The 25,592-nt window shown below is 39.3% G+C and overlaps 1 protein-coding gene across 1 annotated transcript; it reads left to right on the forward strand.

The window, feature by feature from the left end:
* The first annotated feature begins 291 nt into the window (after window positions 1-291).
* Window positions 292-20,305, forward strand: LOC101841267 (aldo-keto reductase family 1 member C15). Its single transcript, XM_005071743.4, has 9 exons — window positions 292-449; window positions 4,591-4,758; window positions 6,051-6,167; window positions 6,712-6,789; window positions 7,763-7,885; window positions 8,784-8,893; window positions 13,153-13,318; window positions 17,523-17,605; window positions 20,067-20,305. The coding sequence occupies exons 1-9, from the start codon at window positions 363-365 to the stop codon at window positions 20,107-20,109; spliced, it is 975 nt and encodes a 324-aa protein (XP_005071800.3). The 5' UTR covers window positions 292-362; the 3' UTR covers window positions 20,110-20,305.
* Window positions 20,306-25,592: the final 5,287 nt, after the last annotated feature.

The following is a 25,592-nucleotide window of genomic DNA, read 5'->3' on the forward strand; positions in this document are numbered from 1 at the left end:
TTCTGTAACAGAATTCATGTTAAGAAATGAATACTCTCATGACAGTTTTGCATCTTATAAAACAAGTCTGGTGTAATTATCAGGGGCAGATTGTCACAGCTAGTTTTTCAGTTTAGGAGCTGAAAATACAACGTCTTCTAATGCATAAACTTTCTGTGTGTGTTTCCTGTAAGATATCCTGTAGATACGTGAAGAGAGTACAAGAAAGTCAGTGAACTCACTCCAGCTTTATTGTAGAACCTTTGTAATTTTGACCCCGCCTATCTTGACAGAAATAAAGAATGCTGGAGCTTTGCTTTTCATTCAGCTCAGGCTGTTGGGGGAAGGAAAGTCAGAGTCAGACTTACTGGGCTGTGGATATCATGGATCTCAAACATAGTTATTCAGTGAAGCTGAATGATGGAAACTTGATGCCAGTGCTTGGATTTGGTACATTTGCTTCGGAAGAAGTAAGTGGAACTTTTGTGAACTAAAGGATTAGATATTAATGATCCTGGATATACTTTCAGAAGGAAGGAAACCTGCTCCTGATGGATGATTCATCTTGTCTTCCCTTTCATTGTCTATCATTTACTTCTGTTTATGCTTGGGGATGCTTATTGGTTCTTGACGAGATGCTAAGATGTTAGCTCTGGAGATTTGGAGGTTAATGCTTTTGTAGATAGATTTTTTTTAAATGTAACCAAACATTTTTATTTTATATACCTTTGCCTTTTTCTTTTTTTTAATTTTCCAGTTTAAATTTAGATAAGAAACGAGGTTGCTTCACAAGTCAGTTCCAGGTCCCTCTCCCATTCCCTCCCCTCGTCCTGTGCCCTCCCCCCAACCCCCCCGTTATCCCCTCATTCCCCCAGGGAGGGTGAGGCTTTTTTATGTATCATTATTGTTATTAACATTGTTTTCTGACAAATCTCAATGTTTACTATATATTTTAGGTACTTTCATATATGAGTGCAATGAATCTTTTTTTTGTTTGTTTTTATGAGATAGGGTTTCTCTGTATTGTTTTGGAGGCTGTTGGTCCAGCCTGGCCTCGAACTCACAGAGAACCACCTGCCTCTGCCTCCTGAGTGCTGGGATTAAAGGCGTGCGCCACCACCGTCCGGCGAGTGCAATGAATCTTTGATGTAAGTATTCTCACTAATTTTTAAATTATTATCATTATCATATAAAGCTATGGCTTCTCTTGCATCCTGCTCTTGGCTAGAAATTCATATGGGCAATGGATACTGGAGAGAATGGCTAACAGGAGGAACATTGGATAGCAGCTTTACTCTGAGTTTTTTAAAAGAAGATGTATTTGTTAGAGAATTTCAAGTATTTGAACATGTTTTTAAAATTTCCAACTTTATTTCTTTTTGTCTCTCTATTTAAAAATAACTCATTAAATCCAGTAATACTGACTATATGCATTGGACTATGAGGCCATCCACTAGAACATGCCAACCTATTTGGGGCCACATGCCTGCAGAAAATGGATCCCTTTTCCCCCCTGAAGCCATTAATTGTCAGTAACAGTTTAGCTGTCCATGCTGCAGTGTTTCCTGGATTGATAATGTGCAGGTTTTGTGCAGAGAACAACAGCTGCTGTCAGCCCATGAATGTAAGCCACTCTATCACACCCAGGAGACACTGTTGTACAACAGTTTTCTTGTTTCTATGATCTCTGGTTCTTATAGTCCTTTTTCCTCCTCTTCCATGATGTTCCCCGAGCCTCTTGAAGAAAGGGTGTGCTATAGAAGTCCCATCTAGGGGTGAGCACTCGGAAGATACCTATTTTCTGGACTTAAATAGTTGTGGGTCCTGGTATTAGTCATTTTCTATGGCAAAGGAAGCATCTTTGATAAAGACTGAGAGATGCACTAATCTATGGGCATAAAGATAAGTATTTGGAATGACAGTCATCTTTTAAAAAATGTCTATGAGAATCCACAATCATTCTGTTCATAAGTTAGTATTGAAGACTTGCAAGATATAAAGTGACAATGGGGATGGGATCACACGTCTTACTCAACAGCCCATTGCAGTGAACTGAGAATGTCTAACTCTAGTCACAGGTAATAGAAGCTTTGCTGTGGCTTGGGAAGGGTTGTTTCCAAATGACAGGGATCAATGTACTCAATGTTGGTGGAAGAATGATGAAATATTAGTGTCAGACAGAACCGGTTTACTTTAATTATCATTTGTGATAGATTAAGCATAGATTATGTGTTCTATAGCTTTTAATTGACATTTGTTACTATTGTTAAAGATAGAATTGTATCTTAGGGAACAGAACAAAAGCATTCCATAATGCTTGCACTTACAAAAGTAAAGGTAATGCATTCCTGTGAGAAATAGATTGGAACAAACAAAAGCTTGTTTCACAAGCTTTTTATTCTGAATGTGACTCTTACTCCACCAATGACCTCCTTATCGGGTCATTGCTGGAACAAAAGCCTGCTTGGTTGTGTGTCTTGTGACTTGTTTGCTTAGCCAAGTTTTCTGGGTACAACACAAACACAGGATATCAGATTAAGCAATTAAATCATATACTGATTGAAATTTGAGGACATTTTGTAAATATTATTGTCCTGACTGTCCCCAAACAATAGCTTTGTGAAGACTGGTCCTTGTCCTGTTAACAGTAGCTGGCCAGGGGAGTAGTTGTCAGTTCTCTGGGCATCTGCTACATCTAGATGTTCTCACTGTGTATTGTTTTTCTGGATATGGATTTAACATCCTGCCTTTCAATCTTCCCAGTTTTGATGCAGAACAAGGGACAGACTCATGTAAATTTTCTGCATGTAAAATTAGTGGATCAATTTTTGTCAGTAAGGACAAACATGAAATCAATAAACTATTGTTTAAACTGTAAAGGAATAACACGCATTTTACAGGTCTGGAGTATCATCTGTGATGGCTGTACTTTTGGTTTTGAATAAATGATTTATTAATTATGTAAGAAAAGTAAAAGAATGAATTATGAGGGTCAGATAGAGAGAAGAAACAGATATATAGCAAGACATTAAATCAGGGGACTGAAAAAATATCTAGTAGAAACTAACTGTGAATGCCCCATTGAGGTAGCCAGATGAGATTTCACAGTTAAAAGTCCATCCTGGCTGGGCAGAATGAAGTATCCCCTTGGGTGAGACTTTCAGATAGAGTTGACATTATCAAATTGGATGCTCAGAGCATCCAGCAGGAACTAACTGGGGAAGTTGATGCAGTAAGTTGGAGTTCCTCATTTAGCTCTGTCTCCTTGTGGATGGACTTCCTACAGGATGACTTGTTCTTTTTCTGCTTTTGTTCCTGTTCCTCCTTTTCTCCTTCTCTTTCTTCATGCTGTAGCCATTTCATATCATGGGATAAAAAACAATCACCTCTGTTGTGAATGACTTATATTCTAGCTATTTTTAAGTCACATGTTTTCAATACTGTTAGCTGCTTAAACTTTTCCTCTCTCTGGTATAAAGCCAGAAGGTCAGTCTGACCCAGAGCAGAGAGTTTTGGAGGAAATAAACATGCTCATGTTTATAGTTGGTGGAGGGAAAATCTGCTTCCAGGGATAGCTTCTCAATGATTTTTAGCAGCCTATTACAATATACATTTATGCAAATGCTTACTTAAAGTAATATTTGTAAATTATGTAGCTATTAATTGATAATTAATCAATCCAGTGTTCATGACCAAGCTTATAACTGGCATTGAAATCCACTGTGGCAATCACTGGAGTCTTCAATGCTAAAGATAATTTTTTTGTGTGGCTTTCACAACAAAATAGAGACATATAAAGCATAGATGGAGAGTTAAGATGATGATGATGATGATGATGATGATGATGATGATGACGAAAGCAAGGTCTCATGAATTCCAGGCTGGCCTTGTACTCACTATGTAGATAAAAATGACCTTGACCCTCTGATCTTCCTGCCTTTCCATCTCCCAGGTTCTAGAATTGTAGGTGTGGGCTACCCCATCCACTTTTCATACTGTCTTGTGTAATTACTCTCTCCTTCACTTCTTTTCAGAAACCACATGGAAGAAGGGAAGCCAGTCCTTTTGTTCATAGAAAATATCTAGTACTGGACAAAAACAAGGCACTCTGTAAATGCTAACTGCATTCATGCTGAACACAAGGACTCAAAAAGGAAGGGAATAAAAGAATCTGAGTGAACTGAAGAGTCTGTTAGAGTGGAAATTGAGAATGATGGACAATAATAATAATATAATTTTTCAGTTGTTACACCACACATACCTATGTGTATGCACACCTGTCCTATCTATTGAGTGCCTTAGAACTTTTCTCCCAGTGTGCAGCATTCCTACTAGCTGGTTACTTATAACTGATCTTTTTTGAATGGAAGTTGCATTCACATGTTTCATATGAATTGCACATTACTAATTCATTCAGTCAAGATTTAGAGGGTAGCCTTTTTTGTAGTTTGTGTTTACAGATAGATTGTAAAATCTATTATCAAGGTTTACATCATCAAACAAGGTCAACCGTCTGGCTGGCAACAACTCAGAAAAAATACTATGAAGAAATAAAAGGCTTTTTTCCCTGAGTTGGTCATAGACTCAACTTTTCCTACTCTTGTTTCATAGGTCCCCAAGAGCAAGGCCTTTGAGGCCACCAAAGTAGCCATTGATGTAGGTTTCCGTCACATAGATGCTGCATACTTCTATCAAAATGAGGAAGAAGTTGGACAGGCTCTTCGAGACAAGATTGCTGATGGAACTGTGAAGAGGGAGGATTTATTCTACACCACCAAGGTAAACTCTTACAGCCAGAATGACTGGAAGCCACTGCCAGTTCAGATATGTTACTGGGGAAGGGAGATATCACCCCTTTGGTCTTAGTTTGAATCATGTCTTTATTGCAAAGGCATGTTATAGAAACATAGAGAACAGGGCCAACAAGAAGACTCAGTGGAAAAAGATACAGGCTGCCATGCCATTTTATCCTGGGATGCACATGGTAGAAGAGAAATGATACCTGCTATCTTACCTCTACATGCATCGGTGATCTCTCTCTCTCTCTCTCTCTCTCTCTCTCTCTCTCTCTCTCTCTCTCTCTCTGTCTCTGTCTCTGTCTTTCTCTCACACACATACACACAATGATAAATAAAAAATAAAAATGAAAAGGCTTGTTTTCCTCCAACTGTATTAAATGCAGGATATAGCTGCTCAGTGTCTTTGAATATCAGACATTGTCTAGATATAAAATAAGGAACAGTTCTGTTGGATAATCTGGCCTCTTTGGGCCCCGAGTAACTAATTCTTTAGTAGATTACTAAATGAGGCTGAGACGATTGTTCACAAAGAGTAAACCCTTTTCTCAACTCAGCACTGGGTAGAATGAAATTTTCAATGTTTTCTCATGTGGAAAGGCAGCTTCCAGTGCAATTTGATCTGAGCTGATGTCTCCATAGATGTTTACTACTTATGTTTACACTGGTGGGATCTCTCAGAATTGCTTCTGGATTTACTAAGAACAGTAAATCCTTTGTTAACTTTGTATGCTGCGATTTGTTCAGTTATTTGGAAGCCTCACCCAAAGGGATATTTCATTTTGCCAGGATGGACTTGTAACTGGGAAATCCCATCTGGCTAACTCAATGGGGCTTTCAGAGTTAGTTTCTACTAGATGTTTTCCAGCCCCATTATTTAGTGGTTTGCTATGTATCTACTGCTTCTCTCTTTTTGCCCCTACCTGCAGCTTATCATTCTTGGATCTTTTGAGACCAAAACTTCTAATTTTTGCAACACTTAAGTTCGTTGTTTTCTAAATTTCGCTCATTTTCCTCACATTGTCATCACTCAAATAAATCTTGGTATTCTATTGAGGATGTGATCTATAAGGAGTAGAAAAATTTGGGTAGGGTTATGGGGAAGATCTGGGAAAAGTGGGGTGAAGAGAAAATCATGATCAAAATACATTGTATGGAAAAATTTTGATAAAATATGTAAAAAATTAGTCCCAGTTGTTCTTAGCTTAGCTGAGATCACCATAGCAGGTCTCTATTCTTTTACCACAATGTGTAATTTTTGTTTGGAAACTGTAGATTTGGACTACTTTCCTCAGACCAGAGTTGGTTCGTCAGTGCCTGGAGAGATCACTGAAGAAACTTGGGCTGGGTTATGTAGATCTCTGCATTATCCATACACCATTTGCTATGAAGGTCAGTCTTGGATTTTTGTGCCCTAGACTATTATAACTATTATATTATGTCAGGACACTGAGATTTTTCTGGGCTCCTTTGGGCTTTTGGCTTCATTTTCTTATGGTACATGTTTGCTGATCATACCTGATAGACTCAGAATCAAGTTATCATAAAGTGGAGCAAAAGCTCATGATTAATAGCAAAGTTTCTATCCTTTACACTATTCTGTCATTGGGAAATGAAATAAATTCCAATGGAAAGAACCCTCATAATTGTGAAATTTAGGGCTTCATAGGGAAAAAAGGAGGAGGCAATCAAGAGGAAAGATGTTCTGCTATAATATCTTAGACAATTTCAATTTTCCTTCTCCCAAGTCTCCCTTTAAAGATACATGTACACACATGTGCATATGCATGCATGTGCATAGCATGCACACATGAGTGCACAAATACACAGAATGATTACCACAATCTCCTGAATGTTGGGTGAGTAAGCTCATTAGGCACTAGAACTTGACTATTAGATAAAGTATTTGTTAGCTTCTCTTTTCTCTGTATTCTAGCCTGGAGAGGAACTTCTGCCAAAGGATGCCAGTGGAAAAATTATTTTAGAAATAGTGGACATTCGTGAAACATGGGAGGTAGGTACTGCTGCAGATACCATAAGGCATTGTGTGGCAAGAGAGGAACCAATTAATAAAGAATTAGAGGACATAGGTTTTGTTTCATTAATTGACAAACCTAAGGCATATGAATACCTATTTTATTGTACATACTATGCTGTATTCAGCTGATAACTCTGGAAGGCCTGCTCATTTCTGTAGGGAAAAGGAGGAGGAGTGGATCTGGGGAGGAGGAACTGGGAGGAGTGGAGGGGGGATCTTTGGTTGGGATATAATATATGAGAGAATAAACAATAAACCCTTCTCTATAATTTCATCTGTAGAGTATGAGTTGAGATGGATGAACTTAAGTTTTTAATATCAACTCCGATTTGAGGCAGACATTTCTTTGCCTCAGAGATCCAAACAACGATAAAGGCCATATAAAGGAGATCAGCAGAAAGAAACCCAAGAAGGGTTATGACACTATTTCAGGACAGAAAAATACACCTTTTGATAAGTGTAGTCTGCCTTAGCACAGAGCAAGCTATAATTGAGAATGAAACCTGCCATTATATATCCTATCTGATATATGCACAGTTTTTCAACATTATAAGAAAAAAGTAAGAATATACTTTTAACTAGCACAAGATCCAAGTATTATTTGTCTTTTACTATGATGGCATTTATTGAAGAACCATTGTATGCCTAACATCAAAACAGATGCCACTAAAAAGGATGGGGAAAGTAAGGGGAGACTTATATATATTTGTTGCTTTCAAAGTGCATGTAATTGAGCAGACAAATATTTATTCATTACAGGTAAGTGCATTAGGCAAGGCTGTATTCAAAGTGACAATATTGTTTTGAAATTGTAACTGAAATTATACAAGTAAATAAAGTTATTATGTAAGTAATTGAAATTATTGCCTAAGTGTACAAGCAAGCTCAAGGCTAAACTACAAAGCACAGAGTATGATAAGGATAAACTAGATATTTTCTTCCTCCTTAGGCACTGGAGAAGTGTAAAGACTCAGGTTTAACCAAGTCCATAGGGGTGTCCAATTTCAACCACAAACAGCTGGAACTGATTCTGAACAAACCAGGGCTGAAATACAAGCCCACTTGCAACCAGGTGAGCTCTTAGTCCACCTTGGCCATCCCTTACCTTCTGTGTTCACAAGCTTCTTCCTTACTTGATACTTCCAAAATTTCTGTTTTGAACCAGCTATTTGGGTTATATCTATTTTCATTGAGATAGGAAGTATCAGTGATGGTTCAGGTTCACTAGAGTGGGAAGAACAAGACAGGGGAAAGGCAGCTTGATTGACTAAAATCACTGCTCTTCTTAGAAGGAATACCACTGCTCAGCAACCCTCACAATGTGTGCTGTACTGAAAATCATACAAAATCTTAAAAACAAAAAATAGATTGAAATGAAGCACAGCAAAATTGTATTGCTGCTGTATTGTTCTGCTGGCACTCTAGACAATTTGTGGTGGTTTCTTTCCTAAATTTAGATGGAATATAATTTTTAAACACTTTTTAACTTTTACAGAATTTAAAGCTACAAAGGGCACTAAGAATTGTATGACTACAACATCCTTCACCAGCACCCACCAACACACCCAAGCAATAATTTCTCTTCAAAACAAATTTGTTATATACTATTTTGAGGTATTTTAGGGCAAGCATTATGCAATTTTTAGCCCATATTTTAAGAACACATGATTAAAAAATATCATTGCTAGAATACTGTTAAAGCTCTCACACTTTTAGCAATGATTGGTAGTACTAAATATCTTGCATGTCAAAGTATGATCATGTCTTTTTATTTCCTTGGTACTTGGGACTGAACCAGAGGCAAGTTGGAAGTGGGAAATTTTAAACTTAAAATACTAATAAAAAGACAGAAAAAATATTTCAGGGATTAAGTCAATATAGAAGTAGATCTGCCCTTAAGGCACTTCTAAAACCTGCATGACATTGTTGGCTCATACATTCTGATACTGTTTCGTTTTGGAAATTTACAGGTAGAATGTCACCCGTATCTCAATCAGAGCAAACTTCTGGAGTTCTGCAAGTCCAAAAACATTGTTCTAGTTGCCTACAGTGCCCTAGGATCCCACAGAGACCCAAACTGGTAATGGGACTATTGGACTTTATTTCCTTATGTCAATACTTCCATATTGACAAAGAATTAACTTTTAACCTTGTGAAAAGTTCAACCATGAAGAATCAAGTTCAACAATGCAGCAGTTCCTATGCACTAGAGTTGAGCTTCAGGCTCTCTAGTGGTCTTTTAGTCTTGCTTTATCTGTCTACCTGTTTCCAGCACTAATAAGCATATCTCTAAAAGGAGTTTTAAGGCATAATTTATAGAGATTAGACTGCAAATATCCTAGCCATTTTGTTTTGACTGTTGGGTAGCATGTAAAACCTACATTTGTATGAATAATATAAACCCAGAGACAAATATTAGGATTCAAGCTGAAGATCAGAGAAACAAAGCAGCCAAGCCACCAGAGAGTTCTTACCTCTACTGAGGCTGGGGCAATACTATCCTCAACATGACTGGAGACTAATTGCCTGCTATATTCTGCATGAGACTCTGAGCTCCTTATATACCTCTCTAGTGCTGGGATTAAGGCATGAGCTCTGTTTCTCTTTCAGACTGATTCACTCTCATGTAGCCCTGGATGGGTTTGAGCTCACAGAGATCTATCTGCCTCTGTTTCCTGAATCTTGGGCTTAAAGGTGTGTGCCACTACTGCCTGGACTCTATGACTGTGGCTAGCTTTGCATTCTGATCTCCAGGCAACCTTTATTAGATCATAAACAATATATCACCACACAGATTCATATCATTTCTATGAACTTTCTTATTTCTACCACATTGATTATTTGATTTAGGAGGGACTTAGAACCATCTTCTCTCATAATATCAGATGATGTTGTACAGAAGCCAAAAAGAGAATTCTCAGGAAAAAAATATGACTATCTTTCCAAGTCATGATACTGACTTACAGAGTATATAACATGTTATTGAAGATTTTTCAAAGAATACATGCAGCTGAAGTAATGAGCATATAGTTATATGTACAGATAAGCTAAAAAATCCAAAGGTTTAGGAAACTTGTACTGCCCTTACATTTATCAGTGAATTCCGAGTTCTATTTGTAGATGCAGAGACAGCAGGTTTGTAATGCATGCACTGGTTGATTTTTTTCCATCAACTTGACACAAGCCTAGAGTTATCTGGTAAGAGGGAATCATAACCAAAAAATCAAAAAGGAAAAGTTCCATAAGATTGCTCTATTGGCAAGTCTGTGTGGTATTGTCTTTATTAACAATTGGTGTGTGAGGGCCCAGCCCACTGTGAGTGGGTTCATCATTGTGGTTGTGAGTTGTATAAGAGAACAAGCTCATCAAGGCAGTAGGCAATATTCCTCCATGGCTTCTGCTTCAGTTCCTGTTGTGAATTCCTTTGATGATAGACTGTGATGTGGAAGTGTAAGCTGAGCTAAGCCCTCTCCTCCCTGGGTTGCTTTTGGTCATGATGCTATATCATAGCAATAGAAACTGTAACTAAGACAAAGCATAAGAAAGAAGACATTTTGTGATTGTCAAAGACATTATCTCTTGTCCTGTGCTTTAAATAGAGTGAAGTATTTAATGCAGAAACTTGATTTTCTAGAGTAAAACAAAATAAAACAGAAGCTAATAAGTAGGGATTATAAATAACTTTTTATGTGTCTTTTGAGGTCCTTATTCCTTCTATGGCAGTTTTTTAAACACTTTTTAGACAATTAGTTTTTTGCACTGCTCTTTTGCTCTAGAGAACTTTGCCTATTTTGAAGGAATTCTGTGCTTTTGGGTGAGGAGCATGGATTGAAACAGGGTCCTGCTATGTAGAGAGCTGTCTTCAATCTCCCAAGTGCTAGAATTACAGACTTATGCTCCCATGCCTGTCTGGAATCCACATAGCTGTGCTTTTGTGGCCCAGTGTGATCATAATTACCTATAGTTCATTAAATTTTATGGCAATTCCCCTGACTTCTTTCTTTCTTTTTCTTTTCTTCCTTCCTTTGTTTCTTTCTTTCCCATCTTTTCTTTTTTTCTTCCTATACTTTTAGCTATCAGTTAATGGTGGCTTAAAAAGCCCATGGAGGGCCTCACCCTCCTGGGGGAATGGAGTGGGAATTGGTTTGGGGACTGGGGAGGTTGGTCGGGGGGCAGGGGAGGAAGGCAGGGAGAGGGAGCTGGGATTGACATGTGAAGCAAGTTTGTTTCTAATTTAAATAAAAAATCTTTAAAAAACACAAAAAATATCAAAGAAATAATTCTAGAAATAAGTAACTCTTAATTTTATTTATTGTTTTTCATTTTATATACCAACCCCAGTTCCCCCTCCCTCCCCTTCTCCCATCCCTCCTCCTCATTTCCCTTCCCACCCTCTGTTCATTCTTCAGAGTGGGTAAAGCCTTCCTTGGTCAATACACAAAGTCTGGCATACCAAATTGAGGCAGGATCAAATTCCTCCCCCTGTATCAAGGCTGAGCAAGGTATCCCACCATAGGAAATGTGCTCCAAAATGCCAGTTCATGCACTGGGGATATATAGTGGTCCCATTACTAGCCTCCAAACAGATCAAGCTGCATAACTGTTACCCACATTCAGAAGGCCTAGTTTGGTCCCATGCAGGTTCCTGAGCTGTCAGTCCATAGTCTATGAACTCCCACTAGCTTGGGTCAGGTATCTTTGTGGTTTTTGCAATCATGATCTTGACCCCTCCTTGCTCATATGATCCCTCCTCCCTTTCTTCAACTAAACTCCAGGAGCTCAGAGCCCAGTGCTTGGCTGTGGGTCACTGCATCTGCTTCCATCAGTTACTAGATGTAAGCTTTATGATGACAATTAGGATAGTCACTAATCTGATTAAAGGGGAAGGCCCATTCAGACACCACCTCCACTGTTGCTAGTAGTCTTAGCTGGGGACATCCTTGTGGATTCCTGACAATTTCTCTAGCACCAGGTTTCTTCCTAACCCCATAATGGCTCCCTCTATCAAGGTATCTCTTCAACAATTCTTATTTTAAATTGCTCTATTATTCTAAGTAACTAGATAAAATCACATGCTACCTAGGATGAGAATTTTCCTTTTCAGTATGTCCTTACCAAATCTACTCCATGCTTGCTAGTTACTTGTGCATTGTTTGGTTTATCGGGACCACCATCATAGCATGGCAGAGCTTGCATTCAAGTAACCCGTATTTTAATTAATAAAGGCTCAAACGCATGAGAATAGTGCTACTTAAAATTTGGGTAGGGCAAAGAGAAGCACTTACTTCATATGAAAATGGGAAAGTTCTCAGCATAATAAAAGAGAAAATTTATACACTGAGGTTTCTAAGATACATGATAAAAGTGAATCTTCTGTCCCTGAAATGTCAAGAAGGAAAAGGAAATTCTTGCTAGCTTTGTTATATCACCAAACATAAGATTCACTAATGGAAGTTGGAAAAAGTATCACTTCACACATATATGTATAGTGCACATAGGGCTATTCCAAGACCATCTGAGGATAAAAGAGAATATTTGTATTTCTGAAATATCCCATTGCATGCACACCTGTCATACACAGCATTTATCTTCTCATCTTAGTTGTTTACAATTGCTACAAAATAGAGCCTTCATACAGTAGCTGATGGAAGCAGAAGCAGAGACGTACAGCTAAGAACTGAGTCAAACTCCTGGAAACCAGTTGTAGAGAGGGAGGAGGGATGAACAAAGGGATCAAGACCATTCTGGAGAAACCTACAGAAATAACTGACCTGAGCAAATGGGAGCTCACAGGCCCCAGTCTAACATCTAGGGAACCAGAATAGGACCGAACCAGACCCCCTGAATGTGGGCATCAGTTAGGAGGCCTGGGCAGTCTATGGGGCTTCTAGTGGTGGAACCAGTATTTAGCCCTAGTGTATGAATGAACTTTGGGAGCCCATTCCCCATGGAGGGATACTCTCTCAGCCTGGGTACATGGGGGAGGGCCTAAGCCCTGCCCCAAATGATGAGACAGACTTTGATGTACCCCCATGGAAAGCCTCATCCTCCCTGGAGAGTGGATGGGGGGTGGGATGGGGAAGTTGGTGGGGGGCATGGGAGGATGGAAGGGAAAGGGAACTGGGGATTGATATGTAAAATAAGATTGTTTCTAATTGATATTATATATACATACATATACATATATATGTAAATCTCAAGGAATACTCATGAAATTCTGTTTTAGCTATACTATATTGTACTTAATGTTTTTAATGGTCTGGGAATAAAGGTAAGATGGTAACATATTCCAGATTTGCCATCTCTGTGTGATTATGTTTTGTATATTTTATTTTTCAGGATTGACAGTGATAGCCCATACCTCCTGGAGGAACCTATCTTAAAGACCATTGCCAAGAAACACAACCGAACTCCAGGCCAGGTTGCTCTGCGCTACCTGCTACAGAGGGGTGTGGTGGTTTTGGCCAAGAGCTTCAATGAGAAGAGAATCAAAGAGAACTTCCAGGTAAAGGCGCAAGAGCATTTCTCTAGCATGAGACCTGGGGGCGATTTTCCTCCAATGGGAGCACTGATTGTTTATTTACTCCCATGCATTGCCTCTGTATGCTATAGACAGCAGCTTGGAAGGGCAGCAGAGAAAGTGCTGGGTAAAAAGCTCGTGGGTAAGAGGTTGGTGGGTAAAAGGCGGGATCTCCTCCACACTGGGCCTTACCTTTTGCAAGTTCTTTAACAAGATGCATTTCAGCTCTATTACTTCAGGTGGTTGTGGGAGTTCTTTCAGGTGGTAGAGACTTTAAAAACCTCCATTTATGTTCTTTACATTCTTTGCTTTACAAATCCCTGATTGTATTAAGGACAACAATTTGGGTTAATAGTTAATCCAAATAAGATGGCTGGTTGGTTAGATCACTGGACTATTCCAATACATTTTTCACTTTTTTTCTTCCATAGTACTGGGCATGGTTTTGTGAGTTTTTCACTGATTTACAATTATTTAGTTACATGCCTGTGTGCTTTCTGAAGTATGGGATGTTACATATGACCATTTTCCCATTATCACTGGTGTGTCTCTTGGCAGTAAAGGAGCTAAATAAATTTATAGACCGACCATATAAAGAAATCAATGATTAAAATTATTCCTTAAATTCTTGTATTTGCGATCAAGACCCCCTGAATCTGGGTGTCAGTGAAGAGGCCTAGGGAATCTATTGAGCCTTGGGCAGCAGATCAGTACCCATCCCAAGTATACACACGGACTTTGGACTCCAATAGAACAATGTGAGGTGCACTCTCACCCAGAACTCTTGGGAAAGGGTCTAGGCCCTGCCCTATATGAAATGACACACTATGGACACCCCCATGGAGGGCCTCACCCTCCCTGGAGAAATGAGAGGATAACGGGGGGGGGGGGGAGGGCACGGGAGGAAGGGAGGGAATGGGAGAGGGACCTGGAACTGACTTGTGAAGCAACCTTGATTCTTATCTAAATTTAAACTGGAAAATAAAATTAAAAAACAAAAAACAAAAAAAAAATTATACATTAAAAAAATCTCCCAGGGATACAATTAAAACTGCACACTTCTAGGCATGATCACAGAAAGTCAGATTTGTTGGTAGCAGTGACAGTGGGGGCTGACACAGAATTGACAGAAATTAATTTTTTTAGCTAAACTCCATAAATAAAATCATTGTTATGGGTTTCTTAAGTGTGTGTGTGTGTGTGCGTGTGTGTGTATGTGTGTGCGTGTGTGTACATGTACCTGTCTGAGTGCAGCCATGTACATATCACACTATCTGTATGGAGGTCAGAGGCCAATTCCTGGATGTCAGCTCTTCCCTGCCACCTATGGAACCCTGGGATTGAATTCAGGTCTCTGGCCTGAGTGCAGGTACCTCTACCTGATAACCCATCTGGCTGGTCCTCCGTAGGTGGTCTGATGCTGGAGATTCAGACATGAGGAGGGAAATAAACATGGCATGAGAGGAGACAAGGCCCTGTGGAGGAGCTGAGTGCTGTGACAGGTGGTAACACCTCTGGCACCTAAACTTTAAGGACAGGTAGAATTTTATACATCCCTCCACTCTTTGCTATTTGGAGGGTGTGTGGGGTTAAAGGCATCCCCTGAAAGACTCGTGGAAGCCCTGGTCTAGAAATGTGAAGGTGGCCGTACTGGAAATAAAGGTCTTTGGAGATGTGGACAGTGCAGAATCTTGAGACCATTCTGGATTACTCAGTGGGTCCTAAATCCAGTGACACGTGTATGCAATACACAGAGAACAGGTACAAAGAGGAGAGAATGGCTACGTGAAGATAGAAGCTGAGATTATAATAATGAAGCCAGAGCCAAGAACTGCCTGGAGCCATCCAAAGATGGAAGGGGCTGAACGGAGTCTCCCTTTGGCCCCCAGAGGGAGAGCATCCCTACTCACGCCGAGAGAATGTATTTCTGATGTGTAAGCCATACACTTTTTGGTTATTTGTTGTGGCTGTCCTGGAAACTAGTACAGGGGTTTGTATCCTAGACACACGAGTGTCCCTACAGAGGTCACCAAGACTAGACTGAGCACTGGAAGTCGCTGCCTGCAGGCAGACAGGACTCGGAGCCCCAAAGGAGAATAACAGCAAAAACACAGTGTGGTGGTGCCTGTGTAGGTCTGTTACTGTTCTTCTCTTGTGGTGTAGGGACTTGCTTTGCTTGGGATATTTTTTGTTTTAATTTTTATTACATACACTCATATATTTTATTTTGAAGATGATTGTAACAAAACAGCAAACATTTATGGATTGATTGATTGAGCATTAAATGGTGGATTAAAGTAAAAAAAAATTCTTGTATTTGCACTAGCTAGTCTCTCATACCAATCAGTGGTTTTTCATTTGTTCTTGTTTAGAATCCTGTAAGGTTAAAACATTACCCTTTTGTTTGTATTTGTGTTTGAGGGCTTACTCACCAGCACACAGTGGATGGCCAGAGGATAAGTTGTGGGAGTTCTTCTCCATCTACCAAGTAGATCTCAGAGGTGGAACAAAATGTCAGCAAGCACCATTACCCACTGCTGGCTTCAAGGTCACACTGTATCCACAGTTGAAAAGTAAAGAGGGCTGAATGCTGGAATTCATGCTCAACTCTTCTATGCTTTGTGAAGTTCAAGATCCCCTGCTCACGGAATGATCCTTCCCACAATTAAGATGGGTCTTCTCAAGCCAGGCAGTGGTGGCATAAGCACTCCCACACTCAGGAGGTAGAGGCAGGCAGATCTCTACAAGTTTGAGGCCAGCCTGGTCTACAGAATGAATTCTGGGACAGCCAGGGCTGTTACACAGAGGAACTCTGTCTTTAAGATAAAAAGGGGTGGGTCATCTCATATCAATGAACATAATCAAGATAATCCTAACAGGAATACCCTATGATTCATCTCAATGATGATTCTAGATTATGTCAAGTTGAGTTAGCATTAAATATCACATCTACCTTTAATAGATAAATGATTGGTTAGACATATATTTTGTTTTCATATAAATGCATATATATATATATCAGAAGTTCAAGGCATTCTTGGCTATATAGATAGTTTGAGGACAGTTTGGGCTACATGAGATTCTGTCTCAAATTAACAAAATCACTTATTATATGTAGTAGTATGTAGACAGATAGATGGGACCCTGCAGTTTTTTTAAATGTGTGTGTATATGGTATATGTATTATTGTATATGTCCTCTACCTGTCTCTTTACTCCCTGCCTTATTGTCTTGAGACAGGCTCTATCACTGAATACTCAAGTATGATTATAGCCTGCAAGCCCCAGCAGTCCTGCTGTCTCCTCCACTTTATAGTACTGGGGTTATAGGCATTCTTATGACTTTTTTTTTGTTTGGGTGAGAAGATTTGAACTCAGTTTCCTATGCTCATGCAGTAAGTGATCTTACCCACTAAGCTATGTCTGCATGCTAAGATCTTGAATTTTTGATGAACTTTTCTCCTGATGAGGTAATTGACAACATATTTTACCAAAGATCTCCATGCTTTTCTTTTCTTTTTTTTTCTTTTTGGTTTTTCGAGACAGGGTTTCTCTGTATTGTTTTGGAGGCTGTCCTGGAACTCACTTTGTAGACCAGGCTGGCCTTGAACTCACAGAGATCCGCCTGCCTCTGCCTCCCAAGTGCTGGGATTAAAGGCATGCGCCACCAATGCCCGGCTGATCTCCATGCTTTTCTAATAAAGCACTTTCCATTGGGAGCTCCATATTATCAAATACAAACAAAGATGGATTTGAGTGAGAGAGACTGACTCAGGTAGGAGAAATCATTTAATACAGAATCCATTATCTCAGTGATCAATCAGAAAGGTTCTTTTGATAAAGAAGAATAAACGTAGATAGTGTTTGAGAACACAAGACGATTGAGTGGTATGGCTGAACAATGGATCTGGGAATAATTTTTCTTCAACTCAATCAAGTCCTGTCGAGGAGTTAGACTATGCTCTATGATTGGGTGATGAGTCTTCCTTTTGTGAAGTGGATCAAAGTAGGAAACAGATGGGAAAGGAGGGACTGAAATACTCAGTCAAATATTCTGAGACCAGGACTACCTGGAAGCCAATGGTGACAAAAATTCTCCACTTAAATCCATCCTTGTTGCTATCTCCCTTATATTTCCAGGTAAAAGGCCACTTCAATGGCTTATTTATTTTGTGCCTCTGTCTTTCTAGGTATTTGACTTTGAGTTGACCCCGGAGGACATGAAAGTGATTGACAGCCTCAACAGAAATTTTCGATACAGTAAAATGTCATTGTAAGTAACTCTTTTAGAAGGCTTTATATGTTGCTTGCATTTTCTAACAAGCAGGTAAGCCATGAAGATTTTCTTCAGGATCCAGGGAATGATCAGCGTAGCAAACTTTTGCTTTTGAACAGTTGAATTTATTACATATATACATCAAGTCAAAGTAAAACAGCAAGTAGCAATAGATTGCAAAAATGATTAAATTGTGCACTCAAAATACCCAGAACTTGACTGAGACAGTTCCTTTAAAGCAACCATCCTTACTTCTCATTAGAGAGGGTCCTGAACAGAGCCCAGGGTCTACTCAGGTGAGGCTTCTAGGTAAAAGGGCATGTAACAGCAGAAAAGTAGCATTGTTAAACTGGATGTTTGCAAACACCCAGCAAAAACCAACTGGGGAAGTTAAGGCAGTCAGCTAGAGTTTCTAATAGATAGGCCTGAGCAGGGAAGAGTGACCCCCCTAGGGTGAGGATTCCAACTAGAACAAACAGCAGAAGATAGAGATAACGTCTTGCAACACCCAGTCTGGGAATACAGAGATCCACCAGTTACTGGTGGCGAGGAATTGAAGTAAAATTCAAGATTCAACAGAACCAGGGGACTCCACACTCTGCTGCAAAAGAACTCCTTTACTGGTATTCTGTGGAGCTTTCTTTGTTCTGGAGAGCTCAGAGTTCAAAGGAGGGAGAGAGAAACAATGAAAAACATTCAGACTATTTCTTATCACTAGATATACTCAGGAGACAGAAGATCTCTTGGCTGAATGGGGCTGTTTGAATAATGTCCTTGATCACACTAAACTTCATAGCTGAGAAGGGGAGGGGACACATTTTACCCTTGACACTCATTGGCAGGTGGGAGGTATTCTCTTCCTGAGTATAACAAAGTGCTATGGGAACGAGTTGACCCAGCAGGGCAGTATATGAAAGTCTATTATTATAAGCAGGTCACAGGGGAAGATGAGGCAGTTCCCATGACTGAATTTTTGGCTTCTTTTTCCCATGGCAGGCACTTTTATATTGTGGAAACCTCCCACTGTTCTCAAAAGCACGATGATTTCACTCTTGGGCTGTTTACTGCTTTCTTCTTTCCCTGTTAAAGTTTTTTTCATGGGGTGTAGGGACATCCCAACACTAGACAAGGGGCTTTGGAGGATACGTTGAGACAAAAATACTTTGAGACTTAAATAAGGGAATTGGCAATTCTGCTTCCAGAGCCAACTTTTCAGTGAGCTCAAACAACACATGGTAGTTTTTCAATATAGTGGCATTACAGAAGGCATACCTAGTTTTCACAATAGGGTTGCAACAAGTGCATTTCTATAGACCTCAGAAGAGAGGGATTTCTTTTGAAGTTCATGATGTGTAGCGAAACTCAGGACCAACCCCTTTTCAAAACTGGCCAAGCTGGGGATGTAGCTCAGTTGGTACAACGCTTCCCAAGCCCCACATAAAAAAGGCACAGTAGCCTAAACCATTATTCTCAGCCCCAGAGTAGTCAGAAACAGGAGAATTAGAAGTTTAAGGTCATCCTCCATTACACAGTGAGTTCAAATTAAGCACAGAATACATGTGACCTTGTCCCTACAAAACATCGAAGTGGCCTCATTGTGAAGTAATGCCCTATGACTTTTGGCCAAATCAATAATGTCTTCAGGGCTCACCTGCGCATTAGACACAGAGAACAGACTATCTATGGGTCATGATATATTAAGAGACCCATAAAAATGCTTTCTCATTAATGTGAATTAAAATAAAGATAAATAAAAGTGAATTCAATAATAACATACAGTAATGCATCAAGCCTATTCTAAATTTGCCTGTACTAAAGCAGTGTAACATGTGCTTCACATAATCTTTGTGGAAGATGGACTCTCAGAGTTGATATGAGTAAGTAGTAAGTCCTAGGGGAAATATAATTCTCTTTTAGCTTCCTCTTCTCTATATTCATTGGCGTTTGCCCTGAGTTAGTCCTTTTCCAAGCTACATCTATTATTCCCAAACGTATCTATTCCTTGACTTTTATTTTCCTATCACATCCCTATTTCTTTAGCTATATAATCTTACTAACTTGAAATATAGGAAATCATGAAATGGGTCTATCAAGATGGCTAAGTGCATATAGAAGCTTATCATGCAAGCTCAACAACCTGAGTTCAGTTCCAGGAAAGTTAAAGGACAGAACTGACTCTACAAAGCTGTCCTTTGACCTCAACATGCATGTCTTGTCACACTACTACTACTACTACTACTACTACTACTACTACTACTACTACTAAAATAGTAATAACATTTTAGGAAGAAAATAATGAAATCAGTTGATCTATAACTATAGTTGTTGATGTGTTCCATTGCATTTAGCAAGACAGGATCCACTGAAGTTTGTCTGGGTCCTCAAATCATGACTATCCTTATTTGTCTATCAGAAGTGTGACTCATGAAAAAAACAAGTGTTTCTTTTTCTCTTCCAGTGCAGTGGATCACCCTTACTATCCATTTTTGGAAGAGTATTAAGCACGAGCTGCTAACCATTACAGAGATGTTCCTCCTCCAGCCACTGTGGATGTTTATTTGGTTGAGTTATTGAGAAGCAGTATTACTGCCTCCAGGTTCTTGTCTATGAATCTCAAGTGAGGACATTTATTTTTCCTGATGATTAAAAATAACACACAAATTGCAGATAATCCATAAAATAAAAGGAAGTATGTGATATAGCTTTTTTGATTCTTATATAATTTCACATCTGTATTTTATTTACAAAATTGAAATCAATTTCAACACATGGACCATATGCTTTTAAAATGCATTTTGTTCAAGTTCTTGAACATTATTCAAGAATTTTAGGACACTTTTCTGATTGTAAAGAAATGGATCTTATTAACTTATTTAATTTCTTAGTTACCAAAGCAGGTTTGGGTAATTTTACTAGTTGGCACTGGTATGCATTGTTTTCTTCCCTAATGAAACTTTGTTGAATATCTTCCCCCCACCCCCTGGGGGATTTTATAATAAATTAGGAAAAATTAGGCTGAGTTTACATATACACATTTTGAGTATGAAAGTCTACTTGAAGAAGTAGGCTACTAACAAATTATAAAACCAGAAACATTCAGTGGGTAATGGGGAGGGGTGTGCTAGAGTGGTCTCAGAGGTTAAAAGTATGTATTGCATTTGCAATTTGGTTCCCAGTACCTGTGCTGATTGCTCACAATTGCCTGTAACTCTAGCCTCAGGACATCTGAGTCCCTCTTTTGCTTTGGGAACATATATTCATGTGCACCTACCTGCTCACCCCCACATAATTAAAAAGTTAAAAAATAACATTGCAAATAATCTGGGCTCCTAATACTCAACATTTTTCTCCTCTTATTCAACCTGATGAATGTTCATGTGCCATTGGATTGTTTCACTTCATGTTCTGGGAACTAGAAATGCAAGAATCAACTAAAAAATGACCTTACTTTGGCCACAGATATTGTCATGTGTAACAAAGTCTCAGTTTGTACCACCATGTACAAAACATATCGAGCTAGTTTATTATTTTGCAATAAGATTAAAATCTCAGACCTTCCATATTCTTGACAGTTATTAGGAGAAATTCAAGAGTTGGAAGAATGGACAGTTGTGGTGAAGTGTAAGTACTGGGTGCTATTTCTTTCCTTCCTTCCTTTTCATTTTGAAACAGGGTCTCTCTACAAAGCCTTGGATGTTCTAGAACTCACTATATAGACCAGGCTGGCCTCAAATTCACAGAGATCTGTCTGCCTTACTTCCAGAGTACTGGGTTAAAGGTATGAGCAACTATGTCTGGCTCTATTTTCTTACTTTTAACACAATATTTTATTAGTTATTTGGGAATATCACAGTGAATATTATATATCGTGATCATATTTAACTCCTCCACTTCCTCTAACTCCTCCTAGATCCACTGCAACCCCTACCAATTTCATGTATTCTTTTTTATTTTTAATTAAAAATGTTGGAACCTACTGAGTCCAGTTTGTGCTGCCCACATACTCATCATGAGTCACTTATCACCACTTAATGAAAAAGACTCTCTCCCTGATCAGTCATCAGTTATCAATACTCCTCAGCTAAGGGTGGGTGCTATTTTCAATAGGCTGAGCAACAATGATGCTATTGAAACCTGACCAGTAGTAGTGATTATCTTCACCAGAGCATAATGAATCCTTAAGTTTTCATCTCATGTATCAAGTTGGAAACCACCTCTATGTTTTTATTTATTTTTATTTAATTTTTTTTCACTTTACATATCAAGCCAGTTCCCCCTCCGTCCCCTCCTCCTGCCCCACACCTTCCTAATATACCCTCCATCCATTCTTCAGAAGGGATAAGGCCTCCCTTGGGGGGTCAACAAAATCTGGCATACCAAGTTGAGGCAGGACCAAGCTCCTCCCTGCTGCATCAAAGCTGGGAGTCTGTGATCTCCCACTAATTCTAGCCAGCTGTTTCTGTGAGTTTCCCCATCATGGTCTTGATCCTACTTGCTCATAGGATTCTTCCTCTCTCTTTTCAACCAAAGTCCAGGAGTTCAGTTCAGTGCTTGGCTGTCAACATCCTTAGCCATCAGGAATGGTTAAGATAAAAAAGCACTATGACAGAGGATGTAGAGTAAGGGGAACACTCCTCCACTCCTGGGGGGAGTGAAAACTGGTACAGCCACTTTGGAAACCAGTATAGTGGTTTCTCAGAAAATTGGGAAACAGTCTACCTCAAGAGCCAGCAATACCACTCTTTGGCATATACCCAATAGATGCTCAATCATACCAAAATGTCACTTGCTCAATTATGTTCATAGCAACATTATTTGTAATATCCAGAACCTGGAAACAACCAAGATGCCCTTCAACAGAAGAATGGATAAAGAAAATGTGGTACTGAGAGGTTAAAAAAATGACATCATGAAATTTGTAGGCAAATAGATGGTACTAGAAAAAAACATCCTGAGTGAAATAACCCAGACACAGAAAGACAAACACAGTGTGTACTCACTCATAAATGTGTATTAGATGCAAAGTAAAGGATAACCAGGCTACAATCTACAACCCCAGAGAAGTTAGGTAAAAAGAGGACATGCATGGAAGACCCTAGGTAGGGGAAATAGTTAAGGTCAGGAGGGAATAGGGATGAAAACATGAGATATTGAGATGACTCAGTGGGGAGGGAGATGGAGAGGGAGAGCAATGAAAGAGATATCCTGATAGAGGGAGCCATTATGGGGTTAGGGAGAAACTTAGTGCTAGGAAAATTTCCAGGAGCCCACAAGGATGATCCTAGCTAAGACTCCTAGCAATAGTGGAGTGGAATAGTAGAATAGTGGAGTGGAATAGTGGAGTGTCTGAATTGGCTTTCCCCTATAACCAAATTAGTGACTACCCTAATTGTCATCATAGAACCTATATCTAGCAACTGATGGAAGCAAATGATATTATGTCTTAAAGGTTTCTTATAATCTTGTCTTACATTAAGCTTTACTTGGATCATTCCTTTTATTATCACTGCTTAAATTTATACTCAGGATATTGTGCCATCACCTTTCATTGTTCATACAGATAAGCAATGCATCCACATATCTTTCTCGTTGGACTTCCTCTGTTTTTTCAGGCAAGTTTTTTACCTCCCTGGACTGTCTGCTTGGTTACTTGTCTCGTTGCCCAGAGAAAATGCTACACAATGGACATCATAACTTGCTTACAATCCCATCCTATATTTGTTACTTTCAGGGGCTATAGTATATTATTTAGTCTCTCAGTTGCTTTGGAGGAACATCTACAATCATGTAGCACAGCTCATTCCTCAAGGAGGTATGCTAATCTATGCCACATAGTGAAAGATGGCTATGCTTTGAATTTCCCTCTATAGACATGTTATTTTTAGAGGAAGCAGTCTTAGATGCATGTCTTTTCATGTATTTCAGTGACAATGCCACTGCTAGTGTAGTAAGAATTCCTGCATTCCCACACCACCAATGGGAGGAGTGGATGTAACAGTATTACCTCTGAGGGCCCCCCACTTGATTACATGTGTCATTACACATTAGTGAAACAATGCAAACTCAGCTACCTGCTTTTGTAAAATGCTGTATTTTTACTTTAGTTTGTTTTCTTTTCCCTGAGCGGAATTGAGGAAGAAGTCTTGAAGAGAAGGCTGGTTACTAAGAAAACCCTTACATTAAATAGAAGAGATATCCTTCCTAATTGCTATGCAAACCTCAGCATAAAATATAGAAAACATGGAAAAATACAAGCAATAGGAAAAGGAAACAATCACCAAAGTGAAGGGACAGCGTATGAAATACATCCAGTGACTGATGGAAGCAGAGGCAAACATCCACAGTTAAACACTGAACTGAACCCAAGGAACCCAGTGACAGAGATAGAGGAGCGATGAGCAAATTGGCAAAGAATGGGCTGGTAAAACCAGCAGAGACAGCTGATCTGAACAAGGGAGAGCTCTTGAACCCCAGACAGACAGCTGGGAGGCCAGCATGGGACTGATCCAGACCCCCTGAATGTGAGAGTCAGTGAGGAGGCCTGGGCAACCTATTGGGCCCTGGGCAGTGGATCAGTGTTTATCCCTGGCATACAAATGGACTTCATGTGTTCATAACACAAAGAGTGATGCTCTCTCAGCCTGGACTCTTAGGGGAGTGCCTGGACCCTGCCCTGAGTGAAATGACAGACTCTGGATATCCCCTATGTGGAAGGAAGTGGCGATAGGGAGAGAGGTTGGGAGGGGATAGTGGGGAGGTGCGGGAGGAGGGGAGGGAGAGGGAACTGGGATTGACATGTGAAACAAGCCATTTAAAATTAAAATAAAAAAAGAAATACAAGGGAACCCTTGCCAGCTATTCATTTTCCAAAGTATAAGTATCCAGAACATATGAGGAACTGAAAATCAAAATAATAGGCTACTCAACCATAAATGAAAAAGCAAACAGTTCTAGATTGACAAATAAAGAATATAAAAATATCCACTGTTTACAGCAATCAAGGAAATACAAATCAAAGCTAGAGATTCTGTCTTACACCAACTAGATGGCTGACATCAAGGAAACAAAGACCAACAAATGCTGTTGAAGGGAGATGGGCCCCTTTATAGTGCTGGTGAGAATGTCAATCATTTCAGCGAGTATGCAAATCAGTATGAATAGTTTCAGAAAACTAAAAAATAGAACTTCCTTTTGGTGTAGCTATGCTGCTCCTGGGTGTATATATAAAATAATCAAAGTCAGTATAATAAAAATATCTACACACCTTTGAATTTTAAAGGTACTTTTCACAATGGTCAACATATAGAATCAGCCTAGGGCCAATTAGTAGATGAATGGAAAAAGAAAATGTGGCATGTATATATACATATACATGTATACGTAAGTATGTATGTATATATGGAATGGAGTTTGATTTAGACATAAGGAAGAACAAAATCATCTTATTTATACCAAAATGGATGAAGCTAGGGGAAAATCAGCCTGTTAAACATAAAAATTCCAACTTAGAAAGGCAAATAGCTCATGTGTTCCCCATAGCTAGTGTCTAATTTTTGAAAAAGACATAAAAGTAGAAGAGGGAATATTTAGGGGGCCAGAGAGGGAACAAAAGGGACTATGGGAGAAGCAAGTATGATCAAGACACCATGTGTCTGTCTGGAAAAGTCACAATGAGTACCCTATTGTTTAGAAAGCAAAGAAGAAGAGATACCATTTTCAAGTGAAAATGAGAGCCCATCAGTAGGAGTTACTTTCTAGGTATGATCAATCAGTTACTATCCACCAGTTTCCTTTTTAACAATTTAAAAAAGTAATTGTGGACTGTGAACAGAATCTTTTCTTCTACAAGAAATTCATGGTTTCATTTTCACCCTTTAGTAATTTATCGGAGTTTACTTTCATACAAATGCAAGCAGCCTCTAGCTCTCTTCTCTGTGGACTACTGCTTTAAGTGGCTCCTCCCACAAGCCACTGTTTCACTTTC

Source organism: Mesocricetus auratus, unplaced genomic scaffold, assembly GCF_017639785.1.
Source record: "Mesocricetus auratus isolate SY011 unplaced genomic scaffold, BCM_Maur_2.0 Super-Scaffold_100013, whole genome shotgun sequence".
Classification (NCBI taxonomy): Eukaryota; Metazoa; Chordata; class Mammalia; order Rodentia; family Cricetidae; genus Mesocricetus; species Mesocricetus auratus.

What these genes read in the sequence shown, in the direction of transcription:
- LOC101841267 (XM_005071743.4), top strand. Translation starts at nt 363, where the DNA reads ATGGATCTCAAACATAGTTATTCAGTGAAGCTGAATGATGGAAACTTG. An exon ending in ACAAGCCCACTTGCAACCAG is followed by an intron (nt 7,886 to 8,783) that starts GTGAGCTCTTAG and finishes GGAAATTTACAG; the next exon opens with GTAGAATGTCACCCGTATCT. An exon ending in CGATACAGTAAAATGTCATT is followed by an intron (nt 17,606 to 20,066) that starts GTAAGTAACTCT and finishes TTTCTCTTCCAG; the next exon opens with TGCAGTGGATCACCCTTACT.